Source organism: Triplophysa dalaica, chromosome 16 (assembly GCF_015846415.1).
Source record: "Triplophysa dalaica isolate WHDGS20190420 chromosome 16, ASM1584641v1, whole genome shotgun sequence".
NCBI classification, from domain to species: domain Eukaryota; kingdom Metazoa; phylum Chordata; class Actinopteri; order Cypriniformes; family Nemacheilidae; genus Triplophysa; species Triplophysa dalaica.
In genome coordinates this window covers 4,577,759-4,601,653 of record NC_079557.1, presented here as the reverse complement: position 1 = coordinate 4,601,653, position 23,895 = coordinate 4,577,759, and the positions used below count along the sequence as shown (strand labels likewise).

Sequence of the window (23,895 nt, the reverse complement as noted above, 5' to 3'; positions counted from 1 at the left end):
AATATCTAAAAAGATATTTGTCTAAAAATATCTAAAAAGCATCAAAAATATATGTTTAAAAGAAAAAAAGCTTACATTTAGGTTTACCTTTGTCTTAAGTACCTGATTTACGTTTTTTTTTTCTTACCCCATTGGCAGATGTTATTGCTTGTATTAAACATAAGCTTTTTTTACATTTTCTTTTTTTCATTTCATTTTCAGAAAATAAGAGTACAGTATTTTGATTTAAGAATGTTTAGAGATGTGTACTAAAAAACATGATTTCTTGCAATGTATGAGCCTGTGATTGGTGCCTATACACATAGGGCCTAGAGATCAAAGTCTACTGGAAATAAAGATCACGACTGAAGTATTGTTGTGTAATCCATCCTTCAGAGAGACATTTCCACCTTCAAGTATAACTCACAGTATCATGGTGAGATTTCAAGATGCAACTACAATAAAATCCAGGGATATAACACCGTCCTGTTCCGACACTCCACATCTTTTCTCACCTTTCCCTCAGTCTCAGCATTACTTCCCAATGACTTTTCAACAAATGACACCAATGGCAAACATCAGTTCTGTGGGTGTGCACCAAAAGAGCAGCAAATTCTACAGTGTAGATGTTCTCCTTGACTAGGTGGCAATGCGACGCATTGTTCAAGAATGTTACCCATTCAAATGTGAAAGTAACAAATCTCCCTTTTACTACAAAGGTCTTTCATCGTGCAGAGGATGGAAGCAGCTTTAAGAAGTTTCAAATGAAGTGTGTGTGACTCAAAAATAGACAGACCCGGAGTAAACATTGCCGTTCTTATTCTCTCGCGAGTCGATACGAGGGCTTGTCTGGCGAAGAGACTTGATTTTTTCATTCACTCCTGTTTTTGCTGCTGGTGACCTCAATTCCACGAGGGGTCATTTGCTTATCAAAGGCTCAGCCCGAAACTGGCAGGTTGGAGTATGTTTTCATTGTAACCAAGGAAATTCAATTAGGCTGGATCTAGACCACGAGGAGCCAAGATTCATCAATGGTTGCAGAGATTAAGGGGGAAATGACTTACACTACGAAGACCCACAACTATCAGTCAGAAGGTCAGCGTACGCCCGTCACTGGTGACTACGCTTTTTTCCCATCGACTTCGCAATGAATGCAGCCGCGCTGAACCTTACAGATAATTGCTTCCATCACCTGTATAGACGCGGCGCTGGCAATAATGATGTTTACCATCATTAGAGAGGTAAATACGCATTTAAAACGCATTAGTGTTTTGAACTGTGTTGAATAATGTAATGTTTACCATGTTATTTGACAAACAAATCACTCTCTTTCATTGCATTACACTCTTTTCATTACCTGTTATCGGTTCTGGTCGTCTGAGCCCGGAAACGATGGCCGAAGTCAGAGAGGTAAACAAACGCATGAGAAATCGACTGGAAACATCATTATAACTGCATTAACCATCAAAGCCATGGCTTTATCTAACTTTTGACTCTCATATCAATAAAAAGTCACAGAAGATGTGGAGAAAGAGGGTGTTGTTGTTGGTAAGTTTGTTCAGTCATGACAATCAACAACACAGCTTGGCTAAAAATAGTTGAACATATTTGCCAACAAATTCATCTTTTCCTTTCTCACTGGGTTTTGGAAATATCTAACCAATAGAAATCAATAAAAAGTGCTTGTCAACCTTCACGACACAGTATTTAATCATGTAAAAAGTACCATGTTTTTCCATTTGCTGGACGAATTCGGACATTCAAGAGCAACAATATTTAAGTTGGTTTGGATAAAAGCCAAAAAGTAATCTCAATTAAATGTTGAAATACACCAAAAAAATGTTAGCGAACTGTGAATGTGTTTGCATGCAAAGAGATTTAAACTACCACACATGAATTGCATTTAAACTGCAAAGCAAAATAAAAGACTTCAACAATAGAGTGCCGCCAACTAGAGCAAGCTCAATGATAAATTGAGAATTAAAAGACCCAAATTATACTGAACATAGAGAATCGAGCGCATAATACTACCTCCCAAAAAGCTGGAAGTGTGGCTCATGTGTGCCATCAGGGACTTTGACTGTCTCTTTTCCTACACTAATAAGATACTGTAATCCTCTGTTCACTTCAGCGAGCAGTCGCCTGAGAAGAAGAGAAAAGGAGGCAGACTGTTCACGGGCCACATTAAACCCATCAGCCACCGAGGGGCACATCCGGGGACCCCCATACGAGCGACGTTGATTGCTTTCGGGTCAAGGCTCGACACAAGGACTGGAGTTATTAAAGGTTTTTTTGGGGAGATCTAATTTGATTGAACCGTCCATTTGCAACTGTGAATGTGACGTTCAAGGTCCCCGCACGCGCTCGCTCTTCTATTATGGATTATTTAAGACCGGTGACCCAGCATGTGACTGCGGCACCAATCAATCCAGTCTGGTTCGGGACAATGCCAGCTCAAGGTGAAATTTCTTTCCGGGCAGGTTTGAGAAACAACTATTCAATCTGGTGCTTGACGAGGAGGAAATAAGCCGCGGTACGACTACTCCGAGACGCCCCGTGACACGGAAAGCAAGCTAGAGTGATTACGGGCGGCGGGAAAGACAACCCTGTGATTTTATGTCGACTTTTATGTGACTGATATTAAATTAAATGCTAAGCGTCTGTAAGCTGGAGGAGCCCAGGCGTTTCTTTATCTGACTGTTATGTAATGGAGCATGTAAACAAATCAGTTCACTCCTGCGTAGAAAAAACTTTTGTTTCTTTTACGTAAGGGACCGTTATGTAAGATCCCTCAACAGGCCGCCGGTTGAGGTTACTGAAGCTGTAATCTGTCACCCGTCCGCTGATTGATTTTGGTTTCTTATGTCATAAACACCCTCATCTGTAGAATGATATTGGGATGTCAATGTTGATTGTGGTTATTTATTGGACTTTTGATGCCAAATTGCCTCTGGGAGTCCGGGCGTGAGATGATGTGAGATCAGCATGCAGTGATTATGTAGTCAGCCTGAAGGCTTCATATTAACACAAAGAGCGTTTTTAATGAAAGTCATGCTTAAGAGTTCACGCATCTGATAATGTACTCATTTCTTGTATGTGTGATTTTCTCACGGGGTCCTGCATTATTAATATGACTGTATATGAATATGATCATAATAATCATAATCACATTATAGTGAAATAATGAATGTCATTTCTATAAAACAATATTCAATTCAAAATGGAAAATATTTGTAAAAATGTTATGATAATTTATAATATATTATTATTATTATTTATAGGCTTCTATCTCATGGAATATTTTAAAAGTTTATGGACGGAAAATTGTCAAAAATTTTGTTTTTAATATGTTATATTTTATTGTGTTATTATTATTGCTCAATCAAAGCTATCCAATTGCACTTTAATTTATATTACTTGGAATGTATGTAGAACATGATTTTTTATCATTTTCAAATACAGTATCTGTTTTTACATATGAACTCTTGATTTGTTTACCTAAACCTCAAAGAAAACCACTTATGTTTATATTTCTAAGTTCAATGCGAGTCATATTTTTTAGAAAAAGATACCTGTATATGTGTTAGCTTATGCTGTGAAAAAGACAATTAGTAATTGTTAATAACAATTTAAATGAGCTTTGACAGAAGGTATTCCTCCCTTGATAATTTACACCTCAGGTAATAAATTATCAAAGTTGCAGCTAGGCACTGAGGTTGTCCATCTGCTAGTTAAAGCGCTAAAGCAAAAAATTACATCAGCCTCATTACAGCTGAATTTCAGGCTACAGACTTTAACCTAGAAGGCATGTCTGTCAAAAAGCAGCTTTACAGGTACATTAAGGACCAATTAAGACTGTGTGCTGGCCAAAATATTCCAAATAGCTCCAAGCATCGACCTAACTAACCATGAACACTAGCCGCCATCCCATAGACTTCTGAGTGTAGATGAATCATGTCTAGTCAACGGGATTTGAAATGCAACTTGTAAAGCTGCAATACATGTTTTTTCGAGCAAGCACTTAAGATGTCATTCAAAACCAATTATTTACAGAAACTTCTTTACAACAGTTAGCAAATAAAAATGATTTATAATTTCAGCTGTCAGGTACGATTTTGCAGGAAATGTTACATCATTTGACTTCATCCCACGTAAAGACAAGTACATAAAGTAATCTTCAATGAACTCGCCCATCATCAGGCCACATGTGATTGGGACCAACGGTGACCAACAATGTGAGGTGTCTGTCCTTTCAATGAAAAGCCGTGTGATTTGAATATCTGCTTGAGTGCCGAGTGAGTCTGCGCTGATTTGTTTCGAAGGGCTAGTGCACACAAAGCATAAACTGTCATCCACTCAGTTTCTCTGCCTATCAAAAATCTCTACGGGCTATTAAGCTGTCACGTCCCGTCCTCTCGGCTCCCAGCAGCTGATCTATTTATGAAGCAACGTGAGCCGAGCAGGTGTTTATCTGCATTAAAAATCATCTTACCTGATTGGTGACAGAGAAAAACTGTCTAGTTGGATTGTTAATGTTCGGTAAGGCTTCAGTGACAAGCTGCACGAGTCGCTGGATTGTTCTGATTTTGTGCTTAATTTCTTTATTTGACGGAATGTCTGAATAAATGTTGCATCTGAATGTTTGTAATCTTACTGTGGGTTTGTGTTGCTTCAACTCCTGTAAAATAATTTTCCTGTAAGAACATTTCCAGAAATTATAATTAAAAAAATCTTTATATATTGTAATGAAAAGAAATTTCATCATGTCACTTACTATTTCATTATTTGTTTTAGGTTTTATGTACTGTATTTATTTATTTATTTGTTATCTTTTTTACCTAAACACATATTTTATTAAATATTTTAACAGCTCTTTCTTATTTTATTATATATTCAATTCTATATATTTAGAATATTTGTTTCTTACTATATTAATTCATTAATTTAGATAATAATTACTATTTATTTACCTATATATTAATGAATTTCTTTGTATAAAAGTGTCTGCTAAATAATAAATGTAGATGTTCATATTTTAACCATTTTAACATAAATCCATATATCTTTTAATATTTTAATTATTTGTTTTGACAGATTTTTATTATTCTATTTTATATTTAGATGTATTTGTAATATTTATTATATTACAAAATTTATTTATTAATATTATCATTGTTATTTATGTTTTATGTATATATATTTTATACGTCACTTTGGATACAAGTGTCTGCTTAATGAATAAATGTAGATGTAAATATTATGGTTCCCTAATAATGCAAAGTAAAAAAGCAAAAACAAGCACAAGGTGTAAAAATACTGAGCTGTTCATTCAGAGGTCCTTTATATCATAAACCATAATATCAAAACTTCCTTCCACTAATCACTATGATACTTTATCCCTGACAGCAATGTAGGCCTGCAAAATGACAAACATCCGTACTCGTGATGCTGGAAATCTCCCAGTGTGTGAATATTTCCAACACCTGGCCTGAGGATACCATTCCATTTTCTGTGCCATCTCATGGACGTTTTCCCAGTCCTGGACCGTGTTTTCTCCTTTTTCTCCCTTGCCTGCCATTTTAATTGTCAAATAAACAGCTCTCCGGGGCATTTTGCTGCCACTCCACTGTGTCGATCTTCATTTCCCGCCACAAAAAGCAACACATCTTAATGGTACAGTATTGATAATCCATCGGTCCCTCGGTGCACAGAAAGAAAAAGAAATGCTCACTACCACGGGCATGTTGTTAGTCCAGATTGCATTCTGTGCAACAACAAGGGCATAGCTCTTGATCAAAAAGTAATTACTTACTAGCTGTAAGCTATGAGCTGAGCTGAAATGCATTGTGGGAGATGCTGAGAGGTGGTGTTTGCATTCTTTGTCAAGCAGATATTCTGCTGTATCACGCTTTTCCTTTGAATGCAGATTTAAGAGCTGTAAATGAAGACTGCCACAGTAGTTGAGAAGGCTTTTATCACTCATCAATGACAGATCGATCTCATACGAGGCCTCTTGTGTTTCAGCAATATGAGGTCAAACTCCACACTGAAAATTCAAAATCTTTTGAAATTATATCTTCATAGGAAAATGTTATTGCTCACAAGTTCTTATGTGTATTCAACTGTATCTGTATCAACTTCCTAGGAGCAATAAAAACTGAAAGACTGTAACTGTACAAATTAAATGAATTTAGATTGTTTGGGGAAAAACTGAATTTGGGTCAATTTGATGAAAAATGGTTCTCATCCTGAGAACATCAATAATATAGACTTTTGATGTCAGACTTGAAAAATCTGAACTCGGTTTGTGACATTGTTGAGATCTCTTCTGAAACCCGAATGGAGACATTTGTGAGATTTGAGAAATTTCTGAAACGCAGGAGACGGTAGCAAAGGTTCCCATTTGGCACAATCTTATGAATTTGCTTTAAAAAGGTTTTATACCAGTTAGATTTAATACAATGTTTAATGCAAAAAGTACAACAAGATACCAAGCAAGGCATGGTTTCCATACACCAAAAGAGAGCAAACAGTGTACATACTCAGAGTACATGTTGTTTTCTTGCTAACAAGTGTCTCAAACAAACAGCGTTCAAACCAAGTCAGTTACTTCCCAGAATCACTCAATCTAGGAAACTTGTAAACAGGGTGCACTACGAAGCGATAAAGACTTGAGCACTCGGACTCCTGGAAACGTAAACAGCGCCAGCAATCAGATTTCAATTTTGTGATTTTAAGAACGCCTTTGACATTTTAAGACTGTTCATAAATAGTTTGTGGGACACGCTGTGAGTAAGTATGGCCCGAATTCAACCAAAACATACCTTGGTTCTCGCCGACCTGTGCAATCTTACAGTCAAGACTGTTTTTTAGAAGACTTGTGTGATTTATGGCCAGCAATATTCCCTTTTGATTTAGCTTGTGTGTGGCTTTATAAAAGCTGTGCAATAATGCAGATCCTCGCCCTGGTGCTGACCTGCTCAGGCCAGTTAATGGAGCTGTCTGCTCACTGGATTACTGGAGTCAATGACCTTGCCATCTGGTCCTGATGCTTCAACAGCAAACACTCTCCCCGTTTGACACTCGGGCAGGATGAAATACAATTCCCATTAAGGGGAAAGTTGCTAATAATGCCTTATCAATTAGCCCCATTGCTATTGATTGATGTCTAGCAGGTTGTATGAGACTATTATGTTCATTTAGGGGTACAATGTCCTCTTCCTCGACTTGCTTTTTCAATGTTCATTAAAGTCTAAGAAGTATAGCTCTTTAGCAGCCCATTAAAGACTGTGTGTATCACCGAGGTGTAAAATCCTTGTGTTTCTACAGCGCAGATAATGTTTATTGGGGGACATTTTGTTAACATCCTCATGGAACTACTGTCTATTCGATGCATTTAGATACAGCTTCTTTCTTGAATGTAGAAAAGCCAAAATCTAGATTATAGCAATGCTTATATTTGAATTCAAATAAGCACTAAAATTGCACAACAATTGCATGGTATGTAGAAGGTTTCAACGGATACACGTGGCTGGCCCGAAGTTATCCTCCAGTCTGTGTTTGGTTATTGGTCTGGCAGGTGGCTAGTAATACAACAATTAATTTTCAGAATAAAAGTTGTGTTTAAATTATATATGTCTGTAGTATGTAGTATATGTATGTAGTATTTCCTATACAGTACATGTATAGGAAATATAAAGATGTATTTATTTATATTTACCAATCATTTAAATTATATAAATGATTAATAATTTGTATATTTTTCTTAAATACTGTATATGCATAGTACACACACATACATATTGGCTGTTTTCAATTCCAAGAACGCAAAGAACGGACTTATGTTCTCATGGAGATGTTCTTGTGAGGCAGCCTCGGTAGAGCAAACTTGAATGGATGCGGCGCAGTAACTTCTGGGACTTCAAGCGAGTTCTGTGTGTGTGCAAGGCCGCATTCGATGTATCATTGATATTAAGAGCACATCCGGGTACTTTCATGCTATCCGGTGTTCTTGTGTTCTTGAGTATTGGAACCGAACATTGACCGTAATTGATGACGTAGAGCAAGAACATGAGGGCACAAGACCGCCGAAGAACGCATATTGAGAAACGGCCACAAAGCACAAACTTTTTTCTGGATGCGATTATTTGCATAATTTATTCAAATTCCTGTTAACTCTTCAACAGTTATTGATTATATGGAGAAGTCTATCGGAAGTAAAGTTTGGGCTATATAATGTTTGTTAATGTAGTTGCTGTTGAAATCGTCTACATATATATAATATTTGTATGTTTTTAAACATTGGTTAGTAAGTCTATTGCTTACTAAACTAAAAAAAAGAAAACCGACGCTACTACCTGACATTATTTTAAAAATAAATGACATATAATAATATAAAAATGCCTACAATCGAGATATATTTATGCATTTGACACTTTTATCAACAGCTTTTATCTACACTATAGCCTATAGCAGCAAAAGTGGTTCTTGGCTCGTAATCATAGGGAAACCAATTGTAGAATTATATAAAACCATATTGGTGCTTTAGTGGTTAAGTTATTACATTTCATTAGTATTTATTAGTTATTACACTAATTGATATATTTATATATATTTATTTACTACACACACTTTTTCAAGCACTTTCAATTTAAAAAATAAAACGCGGATAGTAAAGTACTTTCTCAAAAGGGAAACAAGTGATTGCTTTTCTATTCATTACTCATTAAATGTAAAACATAAGGTATGAGGTCTCAATGTGGGAAAATGGTCTAATTTAATCAAAAACACAGTCTGCATGAACTTAATTATAGTGTTCTGAGATTACGTTGACAGCATGGCAATAATTATCATTTTTCTAAAAATACCTATAATTCATTTCACATAAGGGTTAAAATTCATTCTCCAACACACGACTGAGAAACAAGGCTTTAATAATTCAGATGGTACAAGATACAGCATACTGAAATTTTCCATTTCTACCTGAGGTCTCTGGAATTCATAACTGACTTGGCAGAAGTCTAGCACATAAATTAAACGTGATTGTGCTAATCATCTTATTTTGTCTCGGGCCTCTGTTAAAAAACCCAGGAGTTTTTCCAAAGAATGAGCAAAACAAACTCGAAATGTTGGCAGAGAGAAAAATGATGATAATTTGCTCATTTAACAAAATAAATGAAGGGAATCTGATCCAAAGAAACTCAATTTGCTTAAACAAATTCCCTTTTCTTTCATTTGGTTAAGAAAATATTACCAACAGTCATGCAGCAAAAAGTGAACGGATGAATTTAAATTCTATTAAATGTGTTATATAATCAAAACGGAAGCGGAAAACACTCAAGAAGAAAATGTAATTTTGCACATATCATCATCAATGACATGTCTTATTCAGACAAGCATCTAAAGAGACAAAAAAATAGATTTTTTACAATGACTCAAAGTGATGCTACAAATTACCATTATAAGCAGAAAATTGTTTCAGATGGAAGTGACCCCATCTAAAACCACATAGGCCCTGTACCAAAGGCTTTCAAAAGCATTTTTTATATGATTGTATGATTGGCTTGGGTTTATAATCCATGCCTGAGTCAGCAGCTAGTTAACTGAGAATATTGTGTTAGTGGATCAGCCCGCATGCAAGTTGAGTCCATGCAAATCCACTGTCATAATTGATTTCTCTTTGAACGGATATGTCTTTATCTCTCCCCTGCCTTAGCTTGGGTTCCTCAGAAGAGAGGATGAGAATCCTGTGTGTGTGTTCAAGCAGGAGGGGCTGGCGAGATGCTTTGAACTGGCCAGAGAAATACAATTGAGATAAGTTACTGGAGACAGGTAATGAGAACCAATAGACTCCCAGGAAAGAATCAATAGTGGACACTGATACACAAGAGAGGAAGGACACATAGCAGCATTATTCTTCATTCAAGTAAACACTGCAGATATAAGGGAGACTCGTGCCCAGCCGACAGACACCAAATAGATGTCAATAACTTGATATTTGCAAAGCAAAACATCCTTGGATGAGATGAAGGATTATGGGCTGTCTGACGTTAATGATAAGGGTAAGAAACCATGAAAGATTTGACATTTTGAAATATAGATGAAATTTGTCAATCTCTCCTAGGCCTGTTGCCCTAAAATTAAATTAAATAAGCAAACTATGTTACGCAATTTGGCAATATTGTATTTTTTACAACTGTAATGAAAAAATAAAAAATACATTATAATCTAATTCTCATTATTTATCTCAGTAACATTAAAAAATCACCACAAACTAGATTCAATCAAAATACATGCAAGTACTTTCAAATTTCAGTGATTTGAAGCATAATTTAATAATTTAGTGGCGGTTTCCTGGACAGGACTGATCCCAGACTAACTTAAATGTTATAGGTGTCTTGATCAAAAACCACTTACACTGACATTTAAAAAAAGATAATTGCCATTGCTTTGTCTCGAGATGCACACCAGTAATGTGTTTATAATATATGTTTTTTTTAAAACAACTTAAAATAACATTTTAACTAAGGCCTAGTCCTGGCATAAATGAGTCCCTGTCCGGGAAACCGCCCCTTAAAGTTATTCTTTAAACTTTCTTGAAATCATAATAAAATATGTATTATTAATATTTGTTTCCAAATATTTTTTCTTAATTATGTTTATTGTTTTTAGTCTATTGGTAAAATAGATCTTGTAGGATTAACACTTCATGGTCTGAATAAGAACTTAATAGCTAATGCAGCTTTGCTTCTTAAGGACGTTTATATTGCTTTAAGGATGTTTAGATTTTGTTTTCCATTATCATATTTTAACTTCAAAATGTAAACATCTATAAAACATCGGAACACTAAGTGATCAAATATAATAAAAATAATCTTATTTGTTAACTTCTTAAAATATAAATTATATGTTGTAATATTTTAACTTTTTAACACTTTATTGAAAACAATTATTATCCAAATATCCCAGTTGAGTAAGTGCTTTCTGGTAAAAGAAAGCACTTGCACACCCAACATCAACACAACAATGATTCTCTCTGCACAAAGGCTGGCAAAACAGCTAAAACTAATAATATCTGCTTCAATAGGTCGACACGGTTTTGAGCAGGTTTGACACTGGTTTGTTTTCCATCCAAAAGCACTAGCAAAAGCCCGCTTCTCTTCCCGGCTCTAACTTCAGGCCAGTGTGGAGGTAGTCTTTCACACTCCTCGCAGTAGAGATGATACCTGATGTCGCTTGCCCTTTGAACACTGCTGACAGCACAATGTGGAAGTTGGGACAGATCAATGCGAGTACCTTTAGAAACTTATACCTCTGGACATCTGTGTGTCCTTCATCTCTGGCCAAATGCTGGTCGTTCATCAGTAACACAGAGGCAAGAGAGATTAGGTATCATGTGAAGGCCTTGTGCCGTCTCACTGTTGGCACGCCTTCGTATTCAAACAGAGTGACAGGTAACGCAGAATATTATTAATATGTTGCAAAGTTTTAAACATAAAAGTTGTTGACAAGTCTATATCTGTGAATAATTTTACACTGACTGTACTCAGATCTTCAACAATAATGAATACATAAAAGTTAACCTTCATAAAATACAGAATAGCATCTCATGTGATTGCTCCCGTTAGAGTCGATAACTGAAAAAAATCTGGGTGTGTGAACAATGTAAAACTTGACAGCTCATGAATAATAAAAACAATTGAATGAATAATAAGAGTAAAAATAATACGATGTAAGTTTTGCTCAGTAGTCCTTGCGGAAAGGCAGGTGAATGGTTGCAAAACATCGAGCCAAAAATGAAGAGGCATCCAGAAAGCCTTAAAGCCATAATTCCATCGGCCCGTCTAAATCTCTTATGAAACATACAGATTATTTCTCAAAAACGTATACATATCCAAAAGAGGAAGTGAGATATTCTTAAGTTATAATGCTTGCCGTGTCCCTGCGAATGACAAACGACCTGCTGAGGTGACAGACAGACAGAGAGTCAAACAGACACGCCAAGTTCATGCTGGCATGAACGCCCCTGAAAAATGATCCAAATAAACAAATAAATAATAAATAAAATATGCTGTGCTACAAACAACCGAATGCTAATAGTCTAGGCCGTGCATGTGTTACGGACAGATGACAGGAGTTTATGCCTGTCTGCTTTAATACCTTTCAGCATCTCCTCCATCTAAAGGAATGCGACATTCTCCTGAAATTGTCGCAGCTCCCCCGCAGCATGTCATCTGTGCGTCAGCTCTCCCAATCAGCTGTCACGCTGTGAATTGGAGGTTTTAAGTTACAGATCACTTCTGAATCCCGGCACACACGTGACGTGCATTCATATGGCCCTGCGCTGCCTCTGCCAACCGGTGCAAAACAAACACACAAACATCCGCTCGCTGAATGCAGACGAGCTGCTCCGCCTCCCCGGATGAACGCGAGCGCTCTTTAGGAAACGCTCTTATTCTGTTGACGCTGGGAACAATGTGTCAATAGAAAGCTGAGTCGAGTACTAGTCAGAAGATCACAATCAATCACGGCACGATGGAATAACAGAAAAGGTGTCCGTCAGAGAACGGGAAAAGAAGAACAAAACAGCCACGGCTTTGGATACATTGCTTAAACCACTGACTGGGTGTCATTTAACCTCAAAGGAATAACAGCACACAGCTGCTTTCAAAAGTGAGAAACAACTCAAAAGAAAAGTGCAATTTTTGGGGAAATGTAGTTGTGTTGTGTGATGGATGTCTTAGCAGGTGCACTGCTGTTGTAAAACATTCTTAAAGCTGCAATCCATAACTTTTGCCCCTGTATTCCCATCTCTGTTTGAAACATAAAAATTGCAGCTTATTTTTTTGTGCTTTTCTTCACGTTTTGAAGTTAAACAACGACAAACTGACAGTTCCAGCGAATTCATACCCGACAGTTCAACTTATAAAGTAAAACATTATTATAAGCTTCTTCTTATGCACTTGTTTTTCCATCTTAAACCAGACTAACTTATAAACTGCAGTTTTAAACATAGACGAGTCTTAAACCTGTTTGGATGAAGAGTGATGAGAATGCATTGAAATGTTGTTTTTATTACTGTATGATTCATCACATACAGAATTAAAGTTTGTGTTTACATAATATATGTCTGTGTACTATGCATATTCATTTTGTTCTCATAAAGACAAACACATACATGCATATGTTTAAGAAAAAGTTTAAATATACGAATGAATTAACATTTATATATAAATTCAATTATTGGCAATTTTAAAAACATGTAAATATTTTATAATTATGTGTTTATAAATACAAAATTAATATGCACAGTACACAGACTTAACGTAAACACAAACTTTTATTCAGAATGCGATAAATCACGATTAATCGTTTGACAGCCCTACATGTACAGCTAAAGGGTGTTTGAAAAGGGATTCTAATTGTCTTAGCTATAGTGAACTCACAAAAACATCAAGTTACAACAACAATATGATAAAAGACAATAATGTTTGAAAAATATTTATATATTAATCATAATTAATTAATGTTTACTGTTGCCATGCAACGCAGAATGTTGGCAAATTAAAATCTAAAATTTAAATGATGTACAGAAACAGGTGTGATTATATCATAGCATGATCTTTCGATCTTTATGTTGCTTGGCAACTGTAAACCAACTGTTAAGCTAATGAACTTTATGACTTTGTAAAAGATTTGAAATAAATGTAATTATGTCTGGAACATTACTGTCTTTTATCACATTGCAATAAAAACAGCTCTGCTTTAAAATTAGCATATAAGCAACGCATGTATTCTCATCGCCGCCTCAGCTACAGAAAAAATAAGCAAGGCGGAGCTCATGAGTTCACTAATGCAAAATAAATCCTTGAGCAGAAATAAAGCCTTGTTCATAAAAATATAGCCAGAAGTCATTTTAGAAATGGGCTTCAATGCATTGGTTTCTTGGTACAACACTACAGATGAAGAAAAAGAAAAAGCATTCTCCGGCTCTTCAGTGTCATTTTGTAAATGCTGCAGTTCAGCCGCCCGCAAATTCGACCCCTGAGAGTCGTGTCAAGAAGTACTGTACCTGTAGCCGGGTCCACGTCTCTTTCGATCAGGTGCTGGTCCTGGTGAACCCACTCGCCGTTGCATTTGAAGTAGATCTGAGTGGCAGGTGTGGACCGGCAGGTGAGGGTCACCGGCTTGTTCTTAACGATATAAACATCATCGGGCTCCACCAGGAAGTGGGGCAGAAGGTCAGAGAAGGCAACAGGAAGCGGATGCGTTACGCTGGCCGCGTGCTCTGCACCTGTGACAGGAAATGTGAAACAAGTTTAGTGACTGGTTTCGGTTGTTCAGATGCCCGAAAACCTTTTAGCAATGCAGAAAGATAATGAGTGTATCAGATCTAATTTCACACTCTGAGTCCCGTGAGCGGACAGATTGCTTGTGACACACCTGAGCGTAATGCTAATCTAGTGCATCCGTTTTGGGAAGAATACAGACATTCACCACATGTGTATACACCTTACAGCAACAACCATTTTTATATTGAATTTCATAAGTAACTGTGTTTTGATATACACCATTACTGTGAGATAGAATTACACGTCCCATGATATAATATTTTGATTTTACCACCCTCCGCTATGTGTGATGTTAGAAAAGGCCACTTTGTCTTGTATGGTCTGGGTTTGTATTACAAGACAAAGTAGGGCACTATTTTCTCCTGAAAGAGATGTAAGCCCCCCCCACACCCCCCGCACACAAATAATGTGTGTGTGTGTGATAGCTAGAGAGTTCCCTTGTTAACAGGCCGAGTAAAAAGCTTCTGAGTGGAATGGCCTTGTCAGGGTTTGCCTACAGCAGTGCTGCTAGACCATCTTTACTCTCTCCACTGTTAATCACAGCCTTTTAAGATCAGAGCTGATGGACCGCAGGCCATAAATCCCTCTTGCTGAATGACCACAGCACTTCAAAACACGTTGTATCCAGGGCTTTAACTCAACTCTTTATTACGGCCGGACCGAACGCGGCGACGTGACTGGCAGCCATTCACCGACCGACGGCCTCTATCGCAAACAAGCAGCATTAAGCGCCCGTTCTTTATTCCGACAACTCCCGAGTGGGGTTCGCGCCCTGCTGTTTATGGATCAAAGATCTGCGCGACTCCGTGGGCGGAAATATCTCTCCCCTACGTGGATTTATGGGAGAAGCGGCAAGACGGTTAGATCCGCAATGTTTGAAGAGATTCAATGAGAAATCATTATTAATCAGAGCTTGGCCCCGCGAGGCGCGGGGAGAGCGATTCTTCCGCGTGGCTCGGGGAGAGACTGCGCCCGATCAGTTATTTTGTTGCTTCATTTGTTAGCCACAATGTTTTTCTGGTCTTTGTAATTAAGAATGAATTGCTAATTTATCCTTTTCCGCCCACGATCCAGAGCAATCAGGCGGCTTCGGCTGGCTGTTTAGTTTCTCTTCATACTGGCTGTCCAACGCCATTGTGCGTCACAAACAAAGTGCCGCACGCTCTGAATAACACAAACACATGCTTAAACGCTCAATAGCCTCCAGGACTGCACTGAAAATGGAAAGTGGATAAAATCCATTTTTAAAGTGATATCAGTTTTGCTAATTACTAATTCCCCCGGCACCGTTTCTCTTTACAGATGAGCTGCGGCAAGATTCTGTTCGACTGGTTTTTTACAGGAAATGTTAAACTAACATCCCCAGGACGCTTTTCCATGTGCTTATCACCACCGAAGGAATCGTCACCACAAAGAGTGTGTGTGTAAAACATGTTCGGGCCCGGACCTCTCTCTTCGACGGTCCGGTCACTCGTTCTCTTACGTGATTCGAGCCCGGTGTGCGCACAGCTGGCGCTCATTCACAACTACTCACCGGTCTCGAACCAGGGTCTCGCCCCGCCTACTCCACTACATATACATTATAGGGTGTTTCTTTATACTAAAAAACATGTCAGAGTTTGCTGTTTCATTTGTCTAACATGAAGAATATTACATGGAATACGAAGAGCTGCATTGCTTTTGTGATTTTTCTTACCTGCAACCTTATATCAAATAAGTTATCGTATATATAACTTTTCATAATTATTTCTCTAAATAATTAGCGAAATCTAAATTTTTTAATCTTACATTTCATTTTATTTTCTATTTTCAATCTATATAATGTTATTGTATTCCGTGCATACTATGTACAGCCTATATGACCAATAGAATTTGAGAATGAATCTTGTGTTACATAGTATAAACAACATTTGAACAATTTGATAAAATGGCAAGTTCTTTCATCTGGTTAAGGTTTCTTTTTATTAGGTTTAAACTTGATAAAACAATATTAAATACTTGGTATTATTCCCAATAATGGTAACACAAAACACACGTTTATTCATAGTTTACAAGTACTCCACAATGTACAAGTAAATTCATTATTTTAATAACAATTTTTAGTCTACATTGTATAATTTAGCCTTTTAAAAAATGATGTTTATGCCCATTTATGCCTTAATTATGATATGATAGCAGATATCTAACAAAAAGTGTGTGGAGATAGACAAGAATCGAACTCAGGGTATCCCGAGCGTACAGGCGCATTATGTCACCGCACTAACCACAAGGCTATTGCCATCTTTTTTGTCTTAAATATAGTTGGCATTTGGCTAACCGCCAAGAACACTAAAACTATTTGACTTGCCTGACAGACCTCAACAGATTGTGATCCAAATGGACTTAAATTGCGTTTTAAGTCCTTTCCACACTGGGCCAGATAAGCATTCCACATCAGCAATGTACTTTATAGAAATCAAGTCACATTTTTTTTTCTAGTAACTATTTCTTGGGCTGCAGTATTACCTCACAAAGCAAGAATCCAGCGTGGTCGTAATACTGGCCGTTAATGCTGTTCTGTACCACAAAGAGCACATATCTCTTCATGAAACAGCGACGCTAGCGCCGACCTTTCCCGCACCTTTCTCATCTCGCCCACAGTAAACCATCGCCCGGGTCACGCTGATAGCATTAGCTCAAGTCATAAATGTCAGCCTCCGAGCTAAGACATTAGCCCTGGTGCAACACGTCATATTAATGCCTTTCTGCTCATTTCCTTTTGTCATTTTACGCAGTGTGCTGAGTTGCTAATTTATCAGAGAGAAATACAGTAAAGAGCAAAGCTATCACTACTGAACCTCCTCTAATGTATCGTGTACGTGTTTAACTCTTAATGAAAACTAAATGTTCTGTGTCCAATGAAGGACATACATCACTTTCCAGTTTCATGTGTTATTGCCCCTCTCTCTTGCATTACATCTTGGGCTATAAGAGACAAGCAATCCATCTTACGGAGACATTCATTTATTTAAAACATGCTCGGATGAATTGGGAATTCAAGCCTTTCGGTGCAAACACGTCTGAAGCGGTAGATGGTGCAATCAAGGCAATTATTGCAGGTCAAAATGGCTTTTCTTTGTGCTGATGTAAGAGCGGGTGCTATGGGACGTGGTCCATCTAATGAGGCTTAATTTGGCACAGTGATGATGGCCATTAGCTCTTCATTGTGACCTTTTCTCCAGCCAGGAGTTTTACACGAGAGCTGTGTAAACCAGCGGGCAGACCCGGCCAAAACTATCCAGGTTGGCTTAAGGCAGCGGTAAGATGTCATATCTGACCATCATAAAGTAGAAGGTGGTTTCTGATGTTTTTCATATTCATGACAGTCTGCATCTATTTATCTACACAGTTTTAATAGTTGTCTTTTGGGCTAATAGAAAAAAGATATATTAAAAAGATTAATTTATAAATCAAAAGAGAGAGAGGGAGAGAGGGAGAGGGAGAGAGATGGTTGGCAAATAAACAGCAAATGTGTTTTAGAGAGTGAAGAAAAAAATATGAAGATAAATCTCTCTTATGCTATTTTATATTATAAATATAAATAATTGTAATACAAAAGAGTATATTATTAACCATTTGTTTTCCTAATTTGAGCTATGTCACACCATATGACACAAGTAAGGTACATTTGTCAACTACCCATATATAGACCAGAAAATATATATAAAATATTAAAAAAATGATTGAGTTAAAATTAAATCTCACACAGAAGTAAATAAAGAAAATAAAAAAATTAAAATAAAAAGATTAAATTATTGCTATATACAAATAATATAGAATAGAATCACATATACCATTTCTTTTTATAATTCCATTTTAGAAAAATATTAAAATACTCCAAAGAATTGAGTAAGGAAACAGTTTTCAATCCTGCTCTTCTTGCTTAGTATTACATTTTTAATTAAACACAGGTAAGGACCGCATCTTTAAATATAAAATATAGGGTGAATTCTGGTAAACTGGCACACTTTTTGGGACAGCCATCTCAATGTCCAAGTTGACCTGAATTGACCTAAAATCTTATAGAATAAATACTTTTTACAGTTTTGGGAAAAACGAGAGATTGATCACGACTAACAGCACGTCTGTGTGAAGATAAAACTCTGTGGCATCAGGTCACTACACACTTGATTATATTGATTATACAATACAATAAAGTAACAATCCTCAACCCTGGTTGTTAAACACAGCGAACAAGATCACTTCCACCAAACTTTCCAACATATCTAGACAAATAAAATCTTTGTGCCACATATTTCAAACAGCTGACTTAGAAGAAAGCATCTTTACATCCACAATGAATAAACTGCAACGAAAATTCCCCCACTCTGTTACACACGCTGTAGTTTGTGCCAAAGTTAAATCCTTTATTCATGAGAGCATATTCCAGCCATGCAACGCTTCAAATTAAAGTCGTTCTGTAAGAGCTGATTGATGCGCTTCCTACGCTTATGTTGTTATAGGGTTTAATATATTCATCACTCTGTTTCACTCATTTCATATGCATGCACACATCCTGACACACACACACACGAAGAACAATAACAAGAAAACGACTGCCCGTCCAGGCTGAACGTTCCACTCATGGATCAATGCACAAATGAAGTAAACATTACATAATTGTAACCATTTGAATCTGAAATCTGACATTACGCGCAACTAATATTTACTGCATACATCCTCGCGCAGAACCCAATAACACGATCTGTCATCCCTGAACACTACATCAGCGGCAAAACGTATTTATGAGATCAAGATATTTCTGTCAGAGACACACAAGTGTGTCAGTGCACTAAAATGGCATTTTTAATGCAAGCGCAAAGACACAATTCATAATGTTAAAAAGTGAATAATGAATCAGAGCGAGCAAATTCATTTCAATAAACTGCATGAAAATAAATATAAATAAATTTAATGCCAACAGTTAACAGTCTGTATCTCTTCAACTAGGGGTTGTGAAGCTGCTGACCACCGGCCAATACACACCAGACCGCTAAGCACCAATGAGACCCAGATAATCGGGTCCCAGCTGTGACCAAATCCCGATGTCCAAAACCCATACTGACCACCGGCATCGACAGATCCCTCCCTTTTCTAATCTGATACACGACACAACACAACACTGGCATTTGACTTCACAGACGAAATCTGCTGATAGCTGGAGCCAAACATGAAAGCTCTATCAGTTAAACTGAAATCAGTTAAACTGAAATAAGGAGACAGACTGTAAACATGGTCCGGCAGCAGTTTGTATGCCAACCGCCAACGCACACAATGGCTTAGAAGGTCATGTAAGGTTTCTCTCCAAAGCTCGGCTGCCCTTTCTGAACCAATTAATGCACTTTATCAGTTCTTTGTCTCTAAAGCAACGCATTGTAACACAATCGCCGGCCGTAATTTCCCTTCACAATGATGAACGGTGGCTGTAATGCGTTTTATGATGTCATCAACGCTTACAATGTCTTCAGAAATTAATTTGATGAAAATGACTATACGGACTATTAAGCCATTTCATGTGTCAGTAACTTAACAACATGCGGCGATGACGGTCGCTACACAGTGTTGGTCCATTGATGTGCGTTTGAAAGGAAATCATTTTTCTCAAGTCCATTTGTCATCCGGTGAGGTTCTGTCTGGTTCACATATTCGATAATATTGAAGAAGGAAATGGATTTGTCAAAGTTACGTGGTCATTTAGTATGATTCATTTATTTTTGAAAATCGATTTAACCATGCAAGCCTACTAACACCATCAACATGCAAAGCTGGTCAAGAAGGAAAAATAAAGTGAACACAAAGGTCTCAAGACATTGAAAAAGAAAAATGCACCTCTTTTCAAGCATGAAATGGATTTCGGTGAACTGTAGGTCAGCGATGGACTCCTGTTCAAATGTATGGAAATAAAACAAACAACAACCCAACTTCAAATCTACATTTAGTCATGCCTATTCAGTGATAAACCTTCCATCTACAAAAAATCCATAGTTTTCACGGTCCTGATGATTGATAAAAGATATTGGTCTATTCACAGCACCGGCTAGACAGGAAATAGCCTTGTCTGACGCACGGTAAAGGCCTATACTGACTGATGCCTGTTTACCAGCAGACAACAAATATTTGCTCTGCTGTGAGTCCAGGTTTAGTGAAAATCTTTTTCAGGTCTTGCCTCTCTCCTCTTCCCTCGACACCACCGGTAAGAAGCATCGATTCACACCACCGACTACATACATCGCGGTGAGGTGCCACACTCAATATTCTATTTGTTTTCCATCAAACGTCACGTACGTTTCAAAACAAAGCACTTTTACTTCAAGAGAAAGGGTAAAAACCTTAAGGGAGGGAGTTCATGGGTCAAACTGTCATGAGTTGGTACAGTTGAAGTTTCTGGATGCTTCACATAAATGTGCAGAACAATTTGCAACAGAGAATGCAAAGCGTTATTATGCAAATGGTGTTTGCATTGACCGTTGGGCAATTTTTGTTTCTCTCTTGATATTAAACATACATATTAGTCAATGACTATTAATGACAGCCAGTTCGACAATGACAACGACAAGCTTCAAGCAGGACTGATTTAAAGGGTATTTTACTCAAAAATAAAAATTCAGTCAACCTCAAGTTGTTCCAAACATTGATCAATTTTGTTGTTCAGCTGAACACAAAAAAAATTATATTTAGAAGAATTGTTGTAACCCAACAGTTCTGGGTCACTATTGATACTATAGAAAAAAAAACTCAATAGTCAATAGTGACCCAGAACTTTTCGGTTTCCCACATTTTTCAATAAAATAAAAAGATGTAATAAAAATATGTAATAATGAATAAATGACAAAATTTTCATTTTAGGGCTAATGATCCCTTTAAAATGACTTACATATGCACATTTTATGACAACGACTAAGGGTTTAGTAATGGATTTGCTACTTGTTTTCATCATGGGTCTCTCTCTCCCTTTAAAGCAACGCAGATCTATTATGTTGGTTTTGATTTACCCATCAAACCAATTCACTCATTAAACACATTTGAATCTGTTAATAGATACAATCTGTAATCATCAAAACAGCACCAGCAGTAATTGGCTTGCTCAACATACAAATCAGGTATTAACTGATCTTTGTACACAGTGAAAGAGGTCACTTTAATATATATTATCATTTAGACACGGAAGAGAAAATTCAACAGTTATATGGATTGAAGCTGCCTATTGTATTGCTTAAATAAAGCCCTTAAATAGGTCATGTTGTTTGATTATTGTTAAATTCTCTCCTTGGAAAACAAAGAACAGTTGTTATTTTGTTTTTATGAATATTAAGGACCCTTTGTAAGTGTGACAAGGAGAGCTGGACAAATGCCGGGGGAACGGCACGAGACCGGTGACACAATGAGTGTTGCACCGGTATCGCATCTCTCACTGTCCTCTTCCCGCTCTCCTTGTCACACTAAGTTTAACCCAAATCAAACACACCTAAACCAGCTAAAAAAGGTCTTCGGATAGCTTAAAAATTACACGCAAAATGATAGAAGGTTGGACAAACTCTTCAGGACAACCCCCCTCCAGTCTGTCACCTGTGCTCCAAAAACTCAACTCATTTTCAATAGTGGTTTGTTATCACCTATAAAAATGTGTTCAATAATAAAGAGCTTTCACACTTCCAACCGTCACTTTAAGTAAAATGTCACACCACATTTACTCTAGCACTGTGAAAACTCCCAAAATATCATCACAGTCTTTGTTTAAAGTAATTTAATACCTCCAGGACCTCTGATCGGTCAATGGATCCCGTCGGAAAAAAAACACTGTGGGCGTGAAATGTCACATTTAAAACTATGTCAAGAGTGATTTGGGGTTTAAATGTGTATGCGAGTTCATTTTTCAAACAGCTGCTGGGGAAAATGCTACACATTTAAAGTGTGAATCCCTTAATGAGTATTCTGTGCTGTGAAACAGATGTCTCGAAATTTTTGATTTCATTTAGCTTTTTATTGCTTATCTTTTTTCTGCCGTCTCCCGCCTCGTGAAGGGCCTGAAAGAGGCTGTTTCGAAGAATGTCGGAGTCAAACAAACCTTTACAACCTTAAAGGTGCTGTGTGTAATCTTTTGGAGGATCTTCTTATATAAAGTATATTTATAATATACATAACTATGTCTTCAGAGTTGTATAAAGACCTTAAATAATGAAGCATTATGATTTTATTATCTTAGATTGAGCTATTTCCATCTACATACACTACGGGTCCCTTTGCATGGAATTCACCATGTTATTTCTACATCCGGAAGCATACAAACTGCTTTACAGAGCGCGTTTCGTAAATACGTTATCTCCTTTAAGAAAAAAGCAATAACGTAATCTTTGTTCTGTGTCAGCTGCCGTAGTGCTTCTAAAGGGAGGGGTGTAGTGACCCCTACTCACCACTAGATGCCGCTAAATAACATAACCTGAACCTTTAAGTGACACTACCATAGTTCCTTAACATTTAAAGACATTTATACTTAAAGGCTATTTATAATCTTTTCGTGCAATATGTAAAATATTTAATATGCACTTAAACGTTTCTTTATACAGTCCCTTCCACATCAGATAGATAACAAAAGAAGAAGAACATAAATTCAAGACAAGATTAGTGTGCAACTAAAGTCAATCTGCTCCTCTTACACGCTCAGACAGGAACCAATACGCTTTATCTAGTTTCTTATCAAGATACGTCCAATCAATATCCAGGGTCTCTCGAATGTTCCTGAAAAAGAACAAAGACAAATTTTCCACTGATTCAACATCTGACGTTTAACCTAAAAGTGATTCAAACTTCACCTTTAAATATATGCTAATGGACGTTTCTAACAAGTACAAAATGGAAACGATGGTGATTGTTAGCTACGCATCTTGTAATTGGCACTTTGTGAAGAAATTGCATGCAGTGAGAGTGAATCTAAATTATTTCCCTTTTTTGGTTGCCATCAGCTCCGCAATTTTTTTTCAGACTAACTTTAAAATTAGACTGGGAAACAATACAGGATCATTTGCCAAACAGTGTCCTCTAAAGCTGTCTTACTTTAAGCTTGTGATACCTGGGGACCTAAAAGCTGTTAAAATTTGTCTGTTACACAGTGCTAATGAAGCGTGATATTTTATTTAGTTTGGGTTCTTAAGTTCATTCGAAACAGCCACTTAAATGGAGATAGGATTGGAGAAAACAGCTTCCACGAGTCAATTATCTGAACGAGGGTCAACAAAACAATGATGTAACATCACTAGATTCTGACATGTGTTGAACAGCCCCAGGGAGGGATGTGAAGACTCATATACAGAATACATTTGCAAATCTATAATTTAATACAAAATATTTGACTCAGTCTGTAAAAACCCACGTAATTGTTTTGGTGATTACTGTTTTCTACATAAAATGTAAAGAACATTAAAATATAACCTTGATTACTAATATTGATTGACTTAAGTCATTTCAAATATTCAAATCATGATGAAATTAATGGTTAAAATCAAACTTTGATGCTTATCTCAAAATTAGA

The 23,895-nt window shown here is 37.0% G+C and overlaps 1 protein-coding gene across 4 annotated transcripts in view; it reads right to left on the bottom strand.

Moving 5' to 3' along the window:
- The window catches only part of unc5a (unc-5 netrin receptor A), a 150,390-nt gene that overhangs the window by 56,583 nt on the left and 69,912 nt on the right, over positions 1 to 23,895 (bottom strand). For all 4 annotated transcript variants that reach the window (XM_056770282.1, XM_056770283.1, XM_056770284.1 and 1 more), the window contains exon 2: positions 14,051 to 14,272. In XM_056770282.1, the coding sequence (XP_056626260.1) occupies positions 14,051 to 14,272 (222 nt within the window). The remainder of the gene's footprint in view (positions 1 to 14,050; positions 14,273 to 23,895) is intronic.